This window comes from Monodon monoceros, unplaced genomic scaffold, assembly GCF_005190385.1.
Source record: "Monodon monoceros isolate NGI ecotype Baffin Bay Population unplaced genomic scaffold, NGI_Narwhal_1 Super_Scaffold_20, whole genome shotgun sequence".
In the NCBI taxonomy this organism is placed as follows: Eukaryota; Metazoa; Chordata; class Mammalia; order Artiodactyla; family Monodontidae; genus Monodon; species Monodon monoceros.
Genome location: NW_021703777.1, coordinates 13,715,036 through 13,732,196, shown reverse-complemented (window position 1 = coordinate 13,732,196; position 17,161 = coordinate 13,715,036). Strand labels below are relative to the sequence as shown.

The 17,161-nt window shown below is 37.4% G+C and overlaps 1 protein-coding gene across 1 annotated transcript in view; it reads right to left on the bottom strand.

Annotated features, from left to right (window-relative positions):
- Positions 1-17,161, bottom strand: part of BMPR1B (bone morphogenetic protein receptor type 1B) — a 161,557-nt gene that overhangs the window by 25,951 nt on the left and 118,445 nt on the right. Inside the window, exons 5-6 of the mRNA XM_029235789.1 lie at positions 7,322-7,418; positions 6,130-6,268 (exon numbers count right to left, since the gene is read on the bottom strand). Of these exons, the coding sequence (XP_029091622.1) occupies positions 6,130-6,268; positions 7,322-7,418 (236 nt within the window). The remainder of the gene's footprint in view (positions 1-6,129; positions 6,269-7,321; positions 7,419-17,161) is intronic.

Sequence of the window (17,161 nt, the reverse complement as noted above, 5' to 3'; positions counted from 1 at the left end):
CTTTTCGCTTCTACCACTATAGTGGGATACTAGATACTCTGAAGGGAATCATGTCACTATATGTTTGGATAAAATACAACCAAAGAAAAATGTAATGCACTGTTGGGCACACATAGAAATAAAGGAAACCTCTGAGCAGCGAGGAATGGAGGGAGGGAGGAAAAGAGGAAGGACAGAGTTAAGACCAGAGCAGGGATAGATAAGCATTCAGCAGCATATTCAAAAGCCAGGTTGCTGTCTGGACAAAGAATAATACCAGCACTGAGATCTAGAATATGAACTTTGACCCCTTTAAAATTAGAGAAACTGAACCCTGGGCTTTAGCATTAAGCCGGAACCACTGAATGGTACCAAATTTGCCCTAGGTTGCCTAGCCATCACCATGGCTCCCGGCAAAAGCAAATACAAATCCTCTCTTGAGGAAATCATTTGCAGAATACGTTTCACTCCACCACTATGGTGAGATACTAGATGCTCTAAAGGAGCTCTTGCCACCATACAACTTTGATTGTGGATAAAATATAAGAAACAAAACACTGATAACGCATTGTTGGGCTCACAAGGAAATAAAGGAAATCCCCAAGGTGGGGTTGGGGGGAGAAGGAGAGAAGGAAGAGAAGAAAATGGAGGGAGAGAAAGAAAGGAAAGAGAAAGAGAAGATCCTAGAGAGTAAAACGCCTTAAAACAAAAGGAAACAGCCACTGCAAATGAGAGGCAGGAGAAACAACCCAAGCAGATTTAACCCCTTCAGATTACAGATACTGGAATTTTCAGATACAAAATGCCAAGAACAGTACATGAGATGTGTGAAGAAATAGGAGACAGAATGAAATACAAGGAAGAAGTAAGAAATTACTGAAAATTATACTTTGAGGTGGAAGAGTTGTCATAACAAGAAATGTAAAATGGAGACGTAAAACAGCCGATTAGAGCTGGGGAGAAAGTTAAACTGTGAGGGAGCTCTGAAGAATTATAGAGTGCAGCAGAGATAAAGAGAAGGAAAATAGGAGAGCTAAACGGCATAAAGGTTGTAAGTCTCTTTACACATGATCTTCATTCTACCTCTGCTTAAATGTTTTAAAACTCCATGACTGAAGGGGCTAAGTATTGGTGACCATTTACATAATTTGGGAGACCTATATAAAGAATCTAACATAGAACTCTCATAAGACCTGGTCAGAAAATTGGGATGTACTCTTCGCAGAGACATGCTTTGCATCAAGTAAACCCAAAGTGTTTCTTTCTGTATTTGCACTTTTAAGGGCCATGTAATTATACTGAGTCCACCTAGATAATCCAGAATAATCTCACTTCAAGGACAGCTGATGAGCAACCTTCGTTCCCCTTCACCATGTAAAATAACAGATTCTAGGGATTAGGACATGGACATTTTGGGGGGGGCAGTATTCTGCCTACCACAGATGTCTATCAGCTGGGATGTGCTCTGTTTTTGCATAATGGATGATTTTATCAATTCAAGAGGTAATGCTATCCATTGCCAGAACCATTACCAGCACTAATATCAGACTGAAAGCTTTTGGGGACAAGATAACGTCCTTTTTTCTTCTCCTGTGAAAGAAGAATTAAAAAATAAAAGCATTACTGACATGCCATTTAGCCACTCAGCCTGAAGGAAATGAGGAAGTATGTATGAAGAGCAGCCTTCCTCCCTTTAGGAGTCAGAAAGGCTCTGTGAGGAAACCTTCAGCACATTTCCATTCCTAAATAAGGGAACAGAAGCGTCAAGGGCACTAAGCAGTTGAGAGCCAAATCCGTAAGTAGTTAAATTATTGACTTGAGGAGACTTCCTACATTTATTAAAGAAATATTACTAATTTATAGATGTTACAAAGCAGTACTTACGTAAATCTACAGAACATTTCCTAACAAACAGCTTTATATCCACTTCTTTTCTAATGATAACATATATAATTAATTTAATGAAAGCAAAGTTGGAATTGGCAATGCTCACAAGAATAGGAACAACTTATCTCAAAGATAAAAAGTCTCACTAAATCATATTCAGAAATTTAAAATATACTTATATTTTGAGATTTATTATAACATCTATGGACCTGAAAATATAATTTGAAAAATGTTTTAACTATGTTATTTGAGTTTTTATTTCATTTAGTTAATGTTTCAGGTCTTTCTGTACTTAAACTTTCCTTCTGTATTACATTCTTAGATATCAATTTTGAAAGTTAGATTGTATAAATAAAAAATAATCACTATAATTGTGATTCCAAAAAGAGAAGAATTATTTCATGCAAAATGGGTACAATTAGCTGTATAAGGATTATAAGGAGTTATCACTATTTCAGAAATGTCCTCTTATCTAGTGATCAGCTATCTGATAGTGCCTAACGGTTAAGCCCATGTACACGATGGACATTAAAAACCATGTAGTTGTAAGTAATGCTCTGTGCTCTCTACATGTTCCTGAATTAACAAAACACACACCCCTACACACAAATATACTGTTTAAAACACTTTGCTTAGTAAGGCTGAGTTAATGATACATATTGGAAATATTTTTCACGAAAGATTCCTCAACTAAGAGGTTTGATGTTCAGTTAGACAATTTACTTCACCTTTTGTTCCTTTACAAGGTCAGATAAATAGGGTATAAATAAATAATAATAGTGTTACTATTTACTGAGCGCATACTATGTATGTATTAAATGTGCCAGGCATGTTTATATATATATTTATTTATATATGTATGTGTATATTTATTTATATATATGTATATTTATTTATATATATGTATGTGTATATTTATTTATATATGTATATTTATTTATATATGTATATTTATGTATGTATATTTATGTATGTGTATGTATGTTTATTTATATATATGTATATTTGTTTATATATCTGTATATGTATATTTATCTTTATATATATATATATATAGCAGGCAAACTATCTTAATTCTTACAACCACCCTATGATATTCCTCCCTTAGAGGATTTATATACAAAGTCACTTGGCAAATATTAGGTCCAAGTATGTGTTTATACACATGGCATGAACTTTTTCTTTACGTTAATGAAATAAACCACAAATCGGAATTAATATGCAGAGAGACTACTGTGCATTTCTGCATTGTTTATCTTAAAAATCAAATCTTAAAACAGGATCTTAAATCTGTAATACTGAGAATTTCCCCTCACTAAACTGAGTTTGACAGGATCCTTCTTCCCATCCTGTTGCTATCAAACGCAATTCTTTGTTTTATTTAATATTTGGTTCACAAACATGAAGAGCACAGATTCTAGAGGCAGATCATCTGGGTTTGAATCCTGGCTTCTCCACATATTAACCAGTTGGCCCAAGTCAGGGGCCTATGCCCCTGCTGTGTGATACAGGGCTACATTTCTAGTACTACCTCACAGCTGCTATGAGGATTAAATGAGAGTCTGGCCAGGACTGGACCAGTTAATAGTCAAATGCTGGGTTTTTTTGGTGTCCAGATTACAGAAGTAAGATATTATAGTTTTCACAGATATTAAAAGTTGGAGTTGAAAAAACAAATTATTGAGCAGCCTCTTTAATCACTCAGGTATGCTACTAAGGATACAAAGTGAAAAAATGTAGTCTCCACCCCAAAGAGATGAGAGTCTACCTAAAGACACAGGTACACTAACACCAATTACAATGTTATTTTAAACTGCTACACTGGTACAATAAGCAAACTGTCAAGACAGAAGTTAAACAGACTGGCTCAGTCTGGGCTAATCTGTCACAGAGATGAAACATGGGGTAAGCCTTGAGCCACAGTCTGAGGAACTCTCCAGAAAGACATTACATTTGCAAAGACATGGATTTTAAAAACACGTTGTATTTTCGAAACAATTACTCAAGGCTGATGCTAGAGCTCAAGAAGCAGGTGGGGAAGAGGTGGGAGGAGAGGGATGTCGTGCTCACCAAGCTAAGAAAGAAGACCCATAACCACTACTAGATGTTAGAATGTGTTATCCAGGGAAGTAAAAGAATTAATAGGGGGCTTCCTTGGTGGCACAGTGGTTGAGAGTCCGCCTGCCGATGCAGGGGACGCGGGTTTGTGCCCCGGTCCGGGAGGATCCCACATGCCGCGGAGTGGCTGGGCCCGTGAGCCATGGCCGCTGAGCCTGCGCTCCGCAGTGGGAGAGGCCGCAGCGGGAGAGGCCGCAGCGGTGAGAGGCCCGCGTACCGCACAAAAAAAAAAAAAAAAAAAGGTCTAGAAGGAGGAAAACAGGTAGTCTTCAATTCTAACAGCGTATCTGATTGATTAATATCAAAAGGGATTTTAATATATGTACTTGAAAAAGAAGTGTAATAAAACATGTTTAAATATAAGAATGATATTTGCTATATATGAGTTAAATTCTAAGAATGAAAAGGCAAGCAATTTGATAAGAACTTTTACATGTAAGTTTAAAAAAAAAAACTTACATCCTAAGTAGCATTGGTTTGGTCATAGCGACTACTTCACAAGTGGTTTTCTGTCTGGTTTATCACCTCCAGGGGAGGTATTAGTCGAAGAGCACAGAGTTTCAGTTATGCAAGATGAATAAGTCCTAGAGATCTACTGTACAGCACAGTATCTACAGTTGACAACACTGTATTGTATACTCTTCTTCCTAGTTCAGAGCTAAAAGCTGACACTAACTTTATTTTCAGTTAGACACAATTGACATATAACATTTTGTAAGTTTAAGGTATACAATGTGTTGATTTGATATATTTATATATTGTGATATGATTATCACAGTAGTGTTAGCTAACACCTCTATTATGGGTGTATTGTATTTTTTAAATTTTGCTAAGAGCTAAGAGATTAGATCTTATGTTGTGTGGGGTTTTTTAAATAATTTTATTTATTTATTTTTTGGCTGCGTTGGGTCTTCGTTGCTGCATGGGCTTTCTCTACCTGTGGCGAGCGGGGACTACTCTTTGTTGCGGTGCCTGGGCTTCTCATTGTGGTGGCATCTCTTGTTGCGGAGCATGGGCTCTAGGCACACGGGCTTCAGTAGTTGTGGCGCATGGGCTCTAGAATGCAGCCTCAGTAGTTGTGACGCACAGGCTTAGTTGCTCCGCAATATGTGGGATCTTCCCGGACCAGGGCTCGAACCCGTGTCCCCTGCATTGGCAGGTGGATTCTTAACCACTGTACCACCAGGGAAGTCCCTTATGTTGTGTTCTTATCATAAAATAATAATAATAATAATAAATGAATGAATGGGGCAGGAGGAAAGTTTTGGAGGTGATGGATATGTTCATGGCCTAGATTGTGGTGATGGCTTCACAGATGTGTACTCACCTCCAAACTCTTCAAGTTATAAATGTATATACAGCTTTTTGGATGTTAAAAATGAAAAGAGTTATAAAATAAATTCTTGGCTTGAGATTTTTTTTCTAGTTACTTTTAGTACTAAATAAAAGGTCACCAAAAGAATCAAGTAAACAAGATATCCAAAGTCAGAACCAGACAATAAAGATTAGGAAAATCAGTCTTAAGAGTTTATAAAGGAAAATATTTCTCATTAATATTGTTATTTCCATTCCAAGTCCCAACAATCTTTTTGCATGGTCCATAAAGTAACCAAATGCTTTTCTCATTAAAGCAAGTGCCTTGGGTTCAGTATATATTTTCTTCCAAGTTGGCAGTGTTGACCATCAGAAAATTAAAACTCTCCTGAATGGAAAAGCCAGGGCTTCACCCTGAAACATAAACCCTCCAGCTGAGATGCAGCCTTCTTCTCTTGTAGAAGTACTCAGATCCCATTTGGTTGTAATACTTTTGCCTTCAAAAGCCAGGCCAAAGTGCAGTAATGTTATCCTTACTGAAAACAGAGGGAAGATGGTCCCATACTGAATGTTTTCTAATCTGCTCTTTATCAGAACATCTGAGGGTCTGGATTGCAACCATACACTTACATTAAAGAACAATGACCTCACCCCCAATATGTCAAAATGTTATCAGGAAACCCTGTATCTGAGATCTGATGTCTGACTGACTGCAGAGAGCTTTCTCTTTGTCCACTGCCCTATCTGTTTCAGTAAAATGAAACCCAGCAGTTATTGACATTTCCTCTCAGAATACATTTCCTTTAAATTCAAGGTATGTTCTTCTCATACCAGCAGAGGGAGGCCTGATCCGCTTCCTGAGCTCTGAGACTGCTCAATTAAGTCTCTCAGGGATTCTCCAGGAGGAATGTAAGTTTCATCCTGTTCTAATCCAATGCTGTACCGAGGTCTGGTTTCTTGTCTTTTATACCTGAAGATGCACAAAGAAAGATAATGTTAGACACTGGATTGCAATGATAGTGGCAAACATGCAGATAAAACAGCAACCACAGCAGGTTTTATCTTTGCACATAATACGAGATTAGATGCTCAGTATTTATTACCCTTAGTTATGATTTCCAGCACAAAATCGTAATTACCCTTCTAACCTATATTTTAAAGTAAACTACATGTTTTTACTCACTCACAACCACATATGATTTTTCTTCTCTATTCCTATCAAATGCATATATCCAAGCAGGCTACATTCCATTAATGTTTCTATACAGTTCCAATATTCATTCCCTAAAATCTTTTCTTATAAGGTCCCTGATCAACTACAGATGCAAATTTTTGGTTTACAAAACACATTACAATTTTCTCATCCAAGGCAATGTACAGATAAATGAGATAAACTGAAACTTTAAAAACTTTTATCAATAATTATGCCTTCAATTAGAAATGATGTTATTTGAATCAACTCCTACTTGTAGAAAAGTAACCTAAATTACTATTACAAAAAGCCAATGATAAGAATTTAAAGGTCCTTGATATTTCACAAAGTAGAAAATGAGTTCTTAGGTGACTGAAAATAATTTCTAATGACCATACTGTAATTTAATAACTGAACATATTTTATTTTAATAATTGATCTATAAATTATCTTTAAAATCTTTCAGTGCTAAGAGGATATCGTTAGCTCACAAAATAAGGAATTACTAAAGCAATTCTAAGTTCACCATGGTCATTTCTCTGCTTTGAGTCAAACCTCAGTAGCAACTAGTTCCTGAACTTCCTAGCTACCATAAATTTCCTAGGGATGAAAAGTTTTCTGGGTGGTTTTGATATCTGAAGCAGAAATGAGATAGGTATCTATTAATAGCTTCATTAGGACAAATATTTATCAATAGTAACTGATATTATCAGTGAAATCTAAGATCTAATTAGGTCAAGGAAAGCTGTGGTAAAAAAATGTCAACAGGTAGAAGAGTATGAGAATGATATTATAAACTCAAAATTCTATATCTACATGTTAGAAACTTACCTGAAGTAACAGAATAAAATGATAAGGACCAAGAGCAAACTACAGACAGTCACAGATATAAGTAAGGCCTTGTGGTGTACAGGTCCATCAACAAAATCTGAAATTAAAAATAAAGTAAAAAGAGCCATGATACAGAGATTATTTTCATTTAAAATTTAGGAAGCAACTCTTTCCTAAAAGTGCTTGCTGCTCCATGTGCAAGATTTGAGAGGTCCTTTTAATCTGCTAATTGATAAGAAATATATATATATATATATATATATATATACTCTCTAAATTAAATAAGTCTGAGTAACACGAATCATTGTTCATCTAGCCACTCACTTCAAGAGCATGCATTTCTTCTTCTCTGGAAGGAATAGGTTTGACATAGGATAAAAGCACAGGATATAAATAAATGTAAATGGATCAATACCCCTAAAATATAAGCAGGTTGTTCATGTTTATTTCAGATCCAGCTGATGCGTTTACAGATTTTTCTCATGTGGTTTCTGGAGCACTCTATATCATGAATTTGATAAAAAAACAAATCTATATTCATTGTACATAAAAACCAAAGTAATCCTATGATGGATACAAAGGATCAGAATTCCTCAAATATTGCCAAATAAATAGAATACGTGATTTGCATTACTTTAAACAAAGATGCCCTTCAAAAATACATAGCTTAATTTTTCATAAACGGCATCCTATTTTAAAAGAATGGGTATGTTCCACTCAAAGAATTACTACTGTGTGATCCTTTTAAAGAACAAATTATTAAACAGTATTCACGCTGTTTTAACTCCAGTTCCTGACAAATAAGATTTATAATATTACAGCATGATTTCTCACACGTTGTAAAAATAAGAATGACCTGGAGAGCTTTATACAGATGCATATTTACTGACTTCAACCCCAGAGATTTTTATTCAAAGTATATTTTTTGTTTTTTACAGCCATCCCAGGTGATCTATATGCAGGGAGTCTCTGGAACGTATTTTGAGGAAACTGACTGAAAACCTGGTGCACTTACCTAGTAATAGAACTAGCACCGTTCTTATTAAGGGCACCATACATCCTTGAGAGAGTAATTACTGCTATTTAATGTTAAAAGGTATTGTAATTTATGACTTTGGTTACCTACAAACAAGATGTTTTCCAACTGTGCTGTATACTTTTAATGGTACGGCTACCTAAACATTTTGGCTGGGGACCTTACCCTACTAAATGTAAATTTCTTTTTTTTTCATTCAAAAGTATTATACGTTCCCTGAAGAAAAACTGAAAAGCACCAACTAACTAAAATAAAATAAATAAAATTGCCACCACCTCACTATTTACAAAAATTACTGCTAAGATTTTAGTGTATGCCTTTCCAGTACCATTTCAATGAACAAAAAAAAAGTTCATGAACAAAATGGTTCACAAAAAGGCATTGTATACACCCATGCCCATAGCTGTATTATTCACAACAGCTAAAACATGGAAGAAACCCAAGTGTCCACTGACATATGAATGGATAAGCAAAATGTGGTATATACATAAGACGTGGTTTAGCCTTAAAAGGAAAGAGATTCTGACATATATTACAACATGAATGAACCTTAAGGACATTGTGCTAAGTGAAACAAGCCAGTCACAAAAAGACAAACACTCCACTTATATGAGATACTTAGAGAAGTCAAAACGACAAAGACAAAAAGAAGAATGGTAGTTGCCAGGGGTTGTGGGGAGGAGAGATGGGGGAAGTTAATATTTAATGGGTAAGAGTTTCAGTTCTACAAGGTGAACAGAGCTATAGAGATGGATGGTGGTTATGGCTGTATAACATTATAAACATATTTAATATCACTGAACTGTACACTTGAAAATGATTAAGATGGTAAACTTTACGTTATGTATATTTCACCACAAATAAAAAATTTGGGGAAAAAAACCATTAGAATTGCCTTGTAACTAGATTGTTTTCATTTATAATATTGTAAACATTTTCCAAAACAATAAAAATTTTTCTGCAAAGTGAGTTTCAAAGATTACACAGTACATATACAGACACATCCTAATTAGAAAGTCAGTCTTCTGATGACGTATATTTAGGAGATTGCAAGATTTTGCTACAATACATCTTTGCTGTGATACATAAAATTCTGTGATGAACATTCTTACACATACATCACTGCACATGTCAATGATTATTTTCTTAATCTAGATTTGAAGAAGTAGAATTATTAGTTTGAAGGATATATATTTTAAGGTTTTTCATACATGTTGTCAAAGTACCCTTTAAAAAAGATTACAGGTTTCTTTTTTACCATCAATGTGAACATATGTCTTAATTATTCTGAAATAATCTCAGTCTTATAGAAAACCTGTAAGGATAAAGGACTCCAATATGCCCTTTAGAGAGTTTTCATTTTTAAAATTTTACCATGTTTACTTTATAATTCTCTTGCTCTCTCAGTATGTATGTGTGTGCCTATCTCCCTCTCTATATATAAAGATATGTATATGTACATGTTTGTACTCATATTTATTTATTTTTACGTATGTATACTCTGTGCATCACCTGAAGTTACAGACATAATGTCTCCACCCATAAGCACTTCAGAGTGAACTTCCTAAGAACAAGGACATTGTCTTACCAAATGGTAATGCAGTTACCAAAATCAGGAAAGTAACACGAACACATGAAATGAAAATAAATCTTACTGTGAAATCTATCAGAGAAACTTTGGATTATTTATTATAAACTAAAATCCACAGATTTTTATACTAATTTCTCATCCAAATCTTATGATGGTTAATGTTATGATTTACTCATCAGTCTAAAATATATGTTTAATAATTATTTATGATCTACACTACTTGTAAAATATTAATGGAAGTAGTCTGTCTGCATCTGAAAAGACTAAATGAGAGACCATTTTTTAAAAAGCAGTTTTATATTAAATTCAGAAACACTGCCAATTGAGCAGAGAAACAGTTCAAGACCGTGATCTACTGGAGTACACATTCAAAGAGCCATTCAGCCTTTAACAACAATAGGACTCATATATAATTACCACATGCGTTGTCCAAAAAGTGTTGCTTAGGAAATCTTGAAAATAATTTGTAAGCTCTTAAAATTACGTGGGCTAAGATTTTACACAATGAATTTTCTTAGTAAAATTTCCCTCCTTACCTCCCCCGCTCTTCTGGGTTATAGGCAAAGTCAATAATAACCCAAACTGAGCACAATACCTCCGCCAGTGAGAGAGCAATTAACAACGTTTGTACACATGCATGCATACAAATACCATGGTGCAAATAATGTCGCTGCAAACAGCTTAAAATCTATTTCCAATTTTAAGGACAACAAAAGCAAAAAAGCCTGATTTTGCAGAAAATCAAAGAGAACGCTGGATACTCTATCAAAACTAGAGTAACTAACTACATATGCACAACATATTTCCAGTACACAAATACAGAATACTTTTTCATTCAAGTGATATAATTTTACTAAAAACTATCAGCCTCATCGACTTTCACTTTTCCACGTAAATGCAGAACACTCTGAACCGTAAGAACAGTGTACTTTTTTATTTTTTATTTTTCTCGGTACGCGGGCCTCTCACTGCTGTGGCCTCTCCCGTTGCGGAGCACAGGCTCTGGACGCGCAGGCTCAGCGGCCATGGCTCACGGGCCCAGCCGCTCCGCGGCACGTGGGATCTTCCCCGACCGGGGCACGAACCCGTGTCCCCTGCATCGGCAGGCGGACTCTCAAGCACTGCACCACCAGGGAAGCACAAGAACAGTGTATTTATTACTCACCATATTAGATTTCTGATTTATGAGAGCAATGAGGCCAGAAAGAATCTAAGGGATTTTTTCCTTACCATCAAGCACTTTTTTTAAAGGCTAGCATTACCTTTCCACTTTCCTTTTCTTTGCCCCAATAAACCTATCCCCTACTGCCTCGTCTTTTGTCATAAATAGTGAGCCTTATCAATGTGCCTTTTGTTTCTGTTGGTCGTGCCTGTCATGTTTTAATCTGCCATTACCTGTGCTCAGAGCATTAACAATGTAAACATTCAAGTCACTGCCAGAGTCTTGGAAAGCGAACACTTCCAGATACATATCAGGAAAAGAACAGAGCCCACAGTTCTCTCTAGGCCAGCAGATTTCTACCTGGCTGTCACTCCAACTGCTCAGGGAAGCAGAATGGAGAACTCTCTAGGGAAGTCTGGTTCACTCTGAGAGGCAAGTAAGAATCACCAATGGTTTCCTAACAAAACAGCATTCTGTCATTACTTGTCTCCTCTCTGATAATTAACTGGTTTGCAACTGCTTAAAATGCCAGGACTATTTCTATAAGGCTAGAAGATCGCTCATAATTGCAATAGGAAATAAAAAACCATATTGCTAGAAAGAGTCTTGGAAATACGATGGCCCAAAGACATCTTTATATGTGCTCTCAGTGTTATAACCACAGATAAATTGGAGACATCTTTCTATTAATAGAGCACAAAGTGCCTGAAAAGCATATTCTTGTCAGAGGATTTTAGTCAACAAACAATACTGTAATTTACCTTCATCATATATTGGGATGTCATCTCACAGTAACATCTAGAATTAAATTCACTATAAGAACAAAGACGTAATATTCCAGTTATTTTCCTGCAGAAAAAGATTTAGCATTATATTTTCTGGTAACAAAGGAAGTTAAGACAGAACTGTTATATCCAGATTACTGTGTTCAGTGAGAAAGGAAAAGTCTAATTATTTACAAATTTCTTTCACCTATCCCAAATACAAAGTTAACCAGAATTTCCAAAATAGTTAGAAGCTGCACATTTCCAGAAATGTTAAGAGCTATTCCCTGGCCAGGAATTCGGCTCAGACTCATGTACCGGTTTATACTGCCGCAAGCATAATATATGTGTCAGAAGGAAAATTCTGCAACTGACCTTTGCATTCTAGATGGTATCATATATTCAACCTATCTGTGTTATAGAGAATATGGGAGACGGTTTCACTGATTAAATACCTGTTACCTATTGAGTTTAATTTGTAATTGGCAATACCCGAAGCTAAGCAATAGCATTTTTAAACAAATCTGTAAACTGATCAGAATATATTTTTTAGTGGAGTAAGAAAAGAAATAATAAGGTAAAGTTTAGCTTTGGAAATCCTGTATTATAATTTTACTTAAACTACACTGAAATTACCCTATTTCAAACCAGAAACAGTTGTTTCGGATACATTTTCCATGAAGTATACATGTAGTGTGTATTAGTAATTCCCATATTTAAACACACAAACTATACGTATTCCAAAAAATTATATGAACTTTATTTGCTCTTGTAAAAGCCAAATTTAAGGATCCCATTTAATAAAGCAAAGGGCTTCTGTTCATTTCAACACCAGTCTTTCACTTCTTTAAGTGCTCATTTGAAAAAAAAATAAGTAATAATAAGTAATTTGGGAGGAGGAAAAAAACCTCATCAAATTCTCTTGCCTACACACCATTTCAAGAGAACATTTAACTCACAATATCTTGGTCAAACCATGTGACGCTGGAACCATACATCATCCCTTCCAGCATCTCAGTGCCCCTTCATCACTAATTCTGCAGGCAGGAAGCCAGACACCAGGGCACCACGACTTCTCCCTACAAGCCTCTCCATCAAAACAGACATGTCTCCCTCCTCTTTGCACCAGCTGCAGTGTGACTGGGCTTCCCGAATCATATTTTATTGTTTATAATGAAGGTGCTGCATTTGATCTAATTACTTTTCATATTTCTTCCTTCAGGAGAAAGAATATTGTCCCAGGGTATTCTGCTTTGCTGGTGCTGAAATGGAATAAGCAAAGCAAAAGGAAAACTAATATTCATAAAAGAATTTCCGCTGCTTTCTGGTCACTCTTCATCATCTTTTTTTGAAACAGAAGATGACAAATAAAATTTCAAGGATCTAAATATACATTGATAAATATTTGTTGGATGTGATTTTGTATCTCTAATTTCCTGCTAAATGCATCTAAGTTGGAAAAAAAAGTGAAAAAACTCTGGATCGGTAGAAAAGGTTTTCTTGTTTATTTTTTAATAAGACAATTTATTTGTAGGTATGTACCCCTACGCTTAGTACTTCTCTGAGGTCTAATAACAGAACCTCACCTAAGCCTGTTATTATTTAGCACCTAGTAATACAGATGTTTTGAGATAAGGTTAATCATTTAACTTTTTCAGAAAAGCTATTATTAAGAAAAAAAGAACAACAACAAAATGGTGAGCTGGATTTTTTAACCCTCTCATCTTTTAATAATACAGTGTCTGCTTTGTACTAGTTTGACACATAGGTTTATAGGAAGTCTACTATAATAATATGTAACAATCTATCAGGCAATGCCTAGCCCAGGGGTCTCAAAGTGTGGTCTCTGGACCAACATCATCAGTATCACCTGGAAACTCCTTAGAAAGGCAAATCATTGGGGTCCACTCAGATCTACTGAATCAGAAACTCTAGGTGGGGGCCAGTAATCCGTGTTTTAATAAGCCCCCCAGGTGATTCTGATGCACCTAAGTTTGAAAACCACTAGCCTAGTATTAATACGTAAGTGGGCCTTATTTTTTTTTTATTTTATTTTTTTTCCGGTACGCGGGCCTCTCACCGCTGTGGCCTCTCCCGTTGCGGAGCGCAGGCTCCGGATGCGCAGGCTCAGTGGCCATGGCTCACGGGCCCAGCCGCTCCGCGGCGTGTGGGATCTTCCCGGACTGGAGCACGAACCCGTGTCCCCTGCATCGGTAGGCGGACTCTCAGCCACTGCGCCACCAGGGAAGCCCGTAAGTGGGCCTTAATAAATGATAAATTAGAAGGAAGAGGACGAGAGAGGAGGAGCGGAGAGAGAGTGTGTGTGCAAGAGAGAGAGGGAGCAACCCTCTAACATCATATTCTAAGAATGAAGAAAATGCTAATTGTGCAAACATAATAAACAGGAGGCTTCAAAGTAATCATCTTGTTTATTGATTATTTTGTGACATGGCTAACCACTACTTACTTAGAGTCTTCTAACTCTTAGATACATAAACGCTTTTTTCTTTTTTTGAGAATGTCATTTAAGGCTCTTTATAGACAATTCAGGGAGATGAGGTCATAGGCCGATTTCCCATCTCCAGTACTTACTTTAGCTGTGTAACCTTCACACAGTACTTGACCTCACTATTCCTTAGCTGCATGTCTGAGAAATTGGGGTGATGCTAATGGTGCTTTCCCTACTGAGCTGTTATGAGGATTAAATGAGTCAGTGTATGTAAAGTACTTAGAAAAGAGCCACAGTAAGTAAGCACTCCATTCACAGTTACCTAGGCTCTGAGATTTAGAGGGTCCTGCTCTGGCTCCCTTTAACTGGGCCCCTTCCCACTGAGCAGTGGTCTGCAGAACACAGGCAACGTGTCCACCCAGAATTTGTCCCATCCTGCTCTCCATTTAAAACACTGGCCGTTGACCCAAAGTCTGGAATTCTACCTAAATGGCCCCAGGCCTGTGTCTGGAAACTATGAGGCCCCCTGTCTCCCTGAGGGTGGACCAAGGAGCTGGTGTACTTACCCAAAGGCCTGAGGGGTGACCAAGCAGTGGCCAAGGGGTGTCTGGGGCAAGACATGTGGGCAGAGCGTAAACCAGAGGGCTGGGGTGTTGTAATGTGGGTGCCTGACATTAAGCTTCTGATTTCTGAGGCATCTGTTGCAAAGACCTCTATCTCAAATAAGCACATTGCCAGCTGTATGCCACACCACTAGTAAAACAACTAGATAAGAAAGCAGGTCACCCCATCCGTGAAGTTCCCTGGATAACTGACCGCTTGAATAATTCTGTTTTTCCCTTCCCGTGCCCTAATTCCCACTCTTACGTTTTAAACTTGCCAATATTTTTGTAACCGTGTATGGTGACAAATGTTAGCTAGACTTACTGTGGTGATGATTTTTGCAACATATACAAATATCAAGTCATTATGTTATACACCTGAAACTAATATAATGTTATATTTCAGTCATAACTCAACTTTCAAAATTAATTAATTTGCCAATAAAAAGAGAAACTGTGAAACCCTAGGCACCCCACCTTTGACCCCAGTAAAGGGAGAACCCCAGGTCCCCACCCCCCCATGCCTGTGACCTTGCTGTGTGGCCCTCAGGTGTGCTGTGTACCCTCTGGTTCTTGCAAATAATACATCTTATCTTTCAGATTTCTCTGACAGTGGCTGCTAAGGTGCATTTTAGATAATAAGAACCACACCGGTCAGTCTAGCCACAACATTAGCTCCAGTCAGAGAAACATCTATGGGGGCTGCCACAGTGGTATGGATCCCAGTAAGTGATTCAGACTTTCCCAGCCGACAGTATCACTGCCAACAGGCTGAGACAGACACAAAACAGGTGTCCAGCTGCATGCATGAGAGACCTCTCCCAATGCCAGACAGAACCAAGAACGGGGCTCCCAATCACTCCCACTCCCACACTGGAATGAATAAGTCTAAGTAGATCAAGCATTCTGAATGCCAAGCTGGTGTTCCCCATCACTATGAAAATATTCTTGTTAAGTTTGGTTAACAGAAAGTATTTTATTTACCAGTCTTCTACATTGGTTTATGAGTTTTAAATAATTAGGTAAATGGTATGTGGACTTCCATTTATACCATTGCCCCGGCTCCACAAAAGTTAGGGTTGGTCGTAAGTATAAAAACGACAGCTAAAGTTAAAAATATCAAATTAAGATGGTTCCATGTCTCTTTAACATCCCTGTTCTTTATTTGGGGTTTTATACCAAAACATAAATATACCTATCTCCAATATGACTATATAAAGACATATATCCAATATGGCTGCAGTGCAAATATTTCTGACCAATGCATTACTGATATTCAGTAAACATGTATAGTCCACTTCCAAAAAAAAATGCTGCCCATGTGTATATATGGTAGAGGCAAAAACAAGAAAGGCAGCAGCTCTGTGGTATATTTGTGTAAGAAAGACCAGTGCTCCCAGACCACAGCCTGCAGTGACTTTTACTGGACCCCAAAACGACTGTGCCAAAATGGTGAGGTGGAATCTGCAGAGACCTCACCCAGGCACTACCTGGGATCCTCAGAGTTCAAAATGGTAAACCCTACAGCCACTAAACTCCCCCCAAGTCCGTCACCTTGTATAATCCTCAACATAATCGACCAGCCACAGTAACATCCTCTTTCCCTTACTGCCCTGACCAAGGACTTGTCTTCCCAATACTACTACCCTTCTTTTCAAAGCCTTTTCACTGAGTTCTCTAGGAGACTTACTCTGCTTTTAAAAGTCCCTAGCACTCAACCTCTTCAGAGAATCCTCCCCTGCCTGCCGGGTCCTAACTAGAATCTGGCTCCATCTACAGGACCGTATGTGCACTGCAGCATTTGAGTCAGTTTTCCTAAACCCTACCGCTACTGCTAGAACGCATCTCTTCCACTTACAGGTAATAAAAACTTTTTCTCCTTGAGCGAAGCGATTCTGGCACAACTGCCTTCATTTCCAGCACTCCTCACCCACCTCCCGCCCCACTCCCAACACATTAGTGTTGTCTACAGATGCTATTCAAAATGTCTACAGACCACCTACTTTTTGCAACTGATTCACAAGGCAATAACTACAAAAAACTGAAAGTAAGCATTTAGAATTTTACAGCAACCTGACATCAGTGGAATTGTGTTCGAACAAGGTGTTGTCGAACTCACGTGCTGAGACACAGTGGCACTAGCTATATCCTCGTATAGGTGTTTTTCTACCAAAACTGTTGCCCAAACTTTAATGTGCATGTAAATCACTTGGGGAATCTCATTAAAAATGCAGGC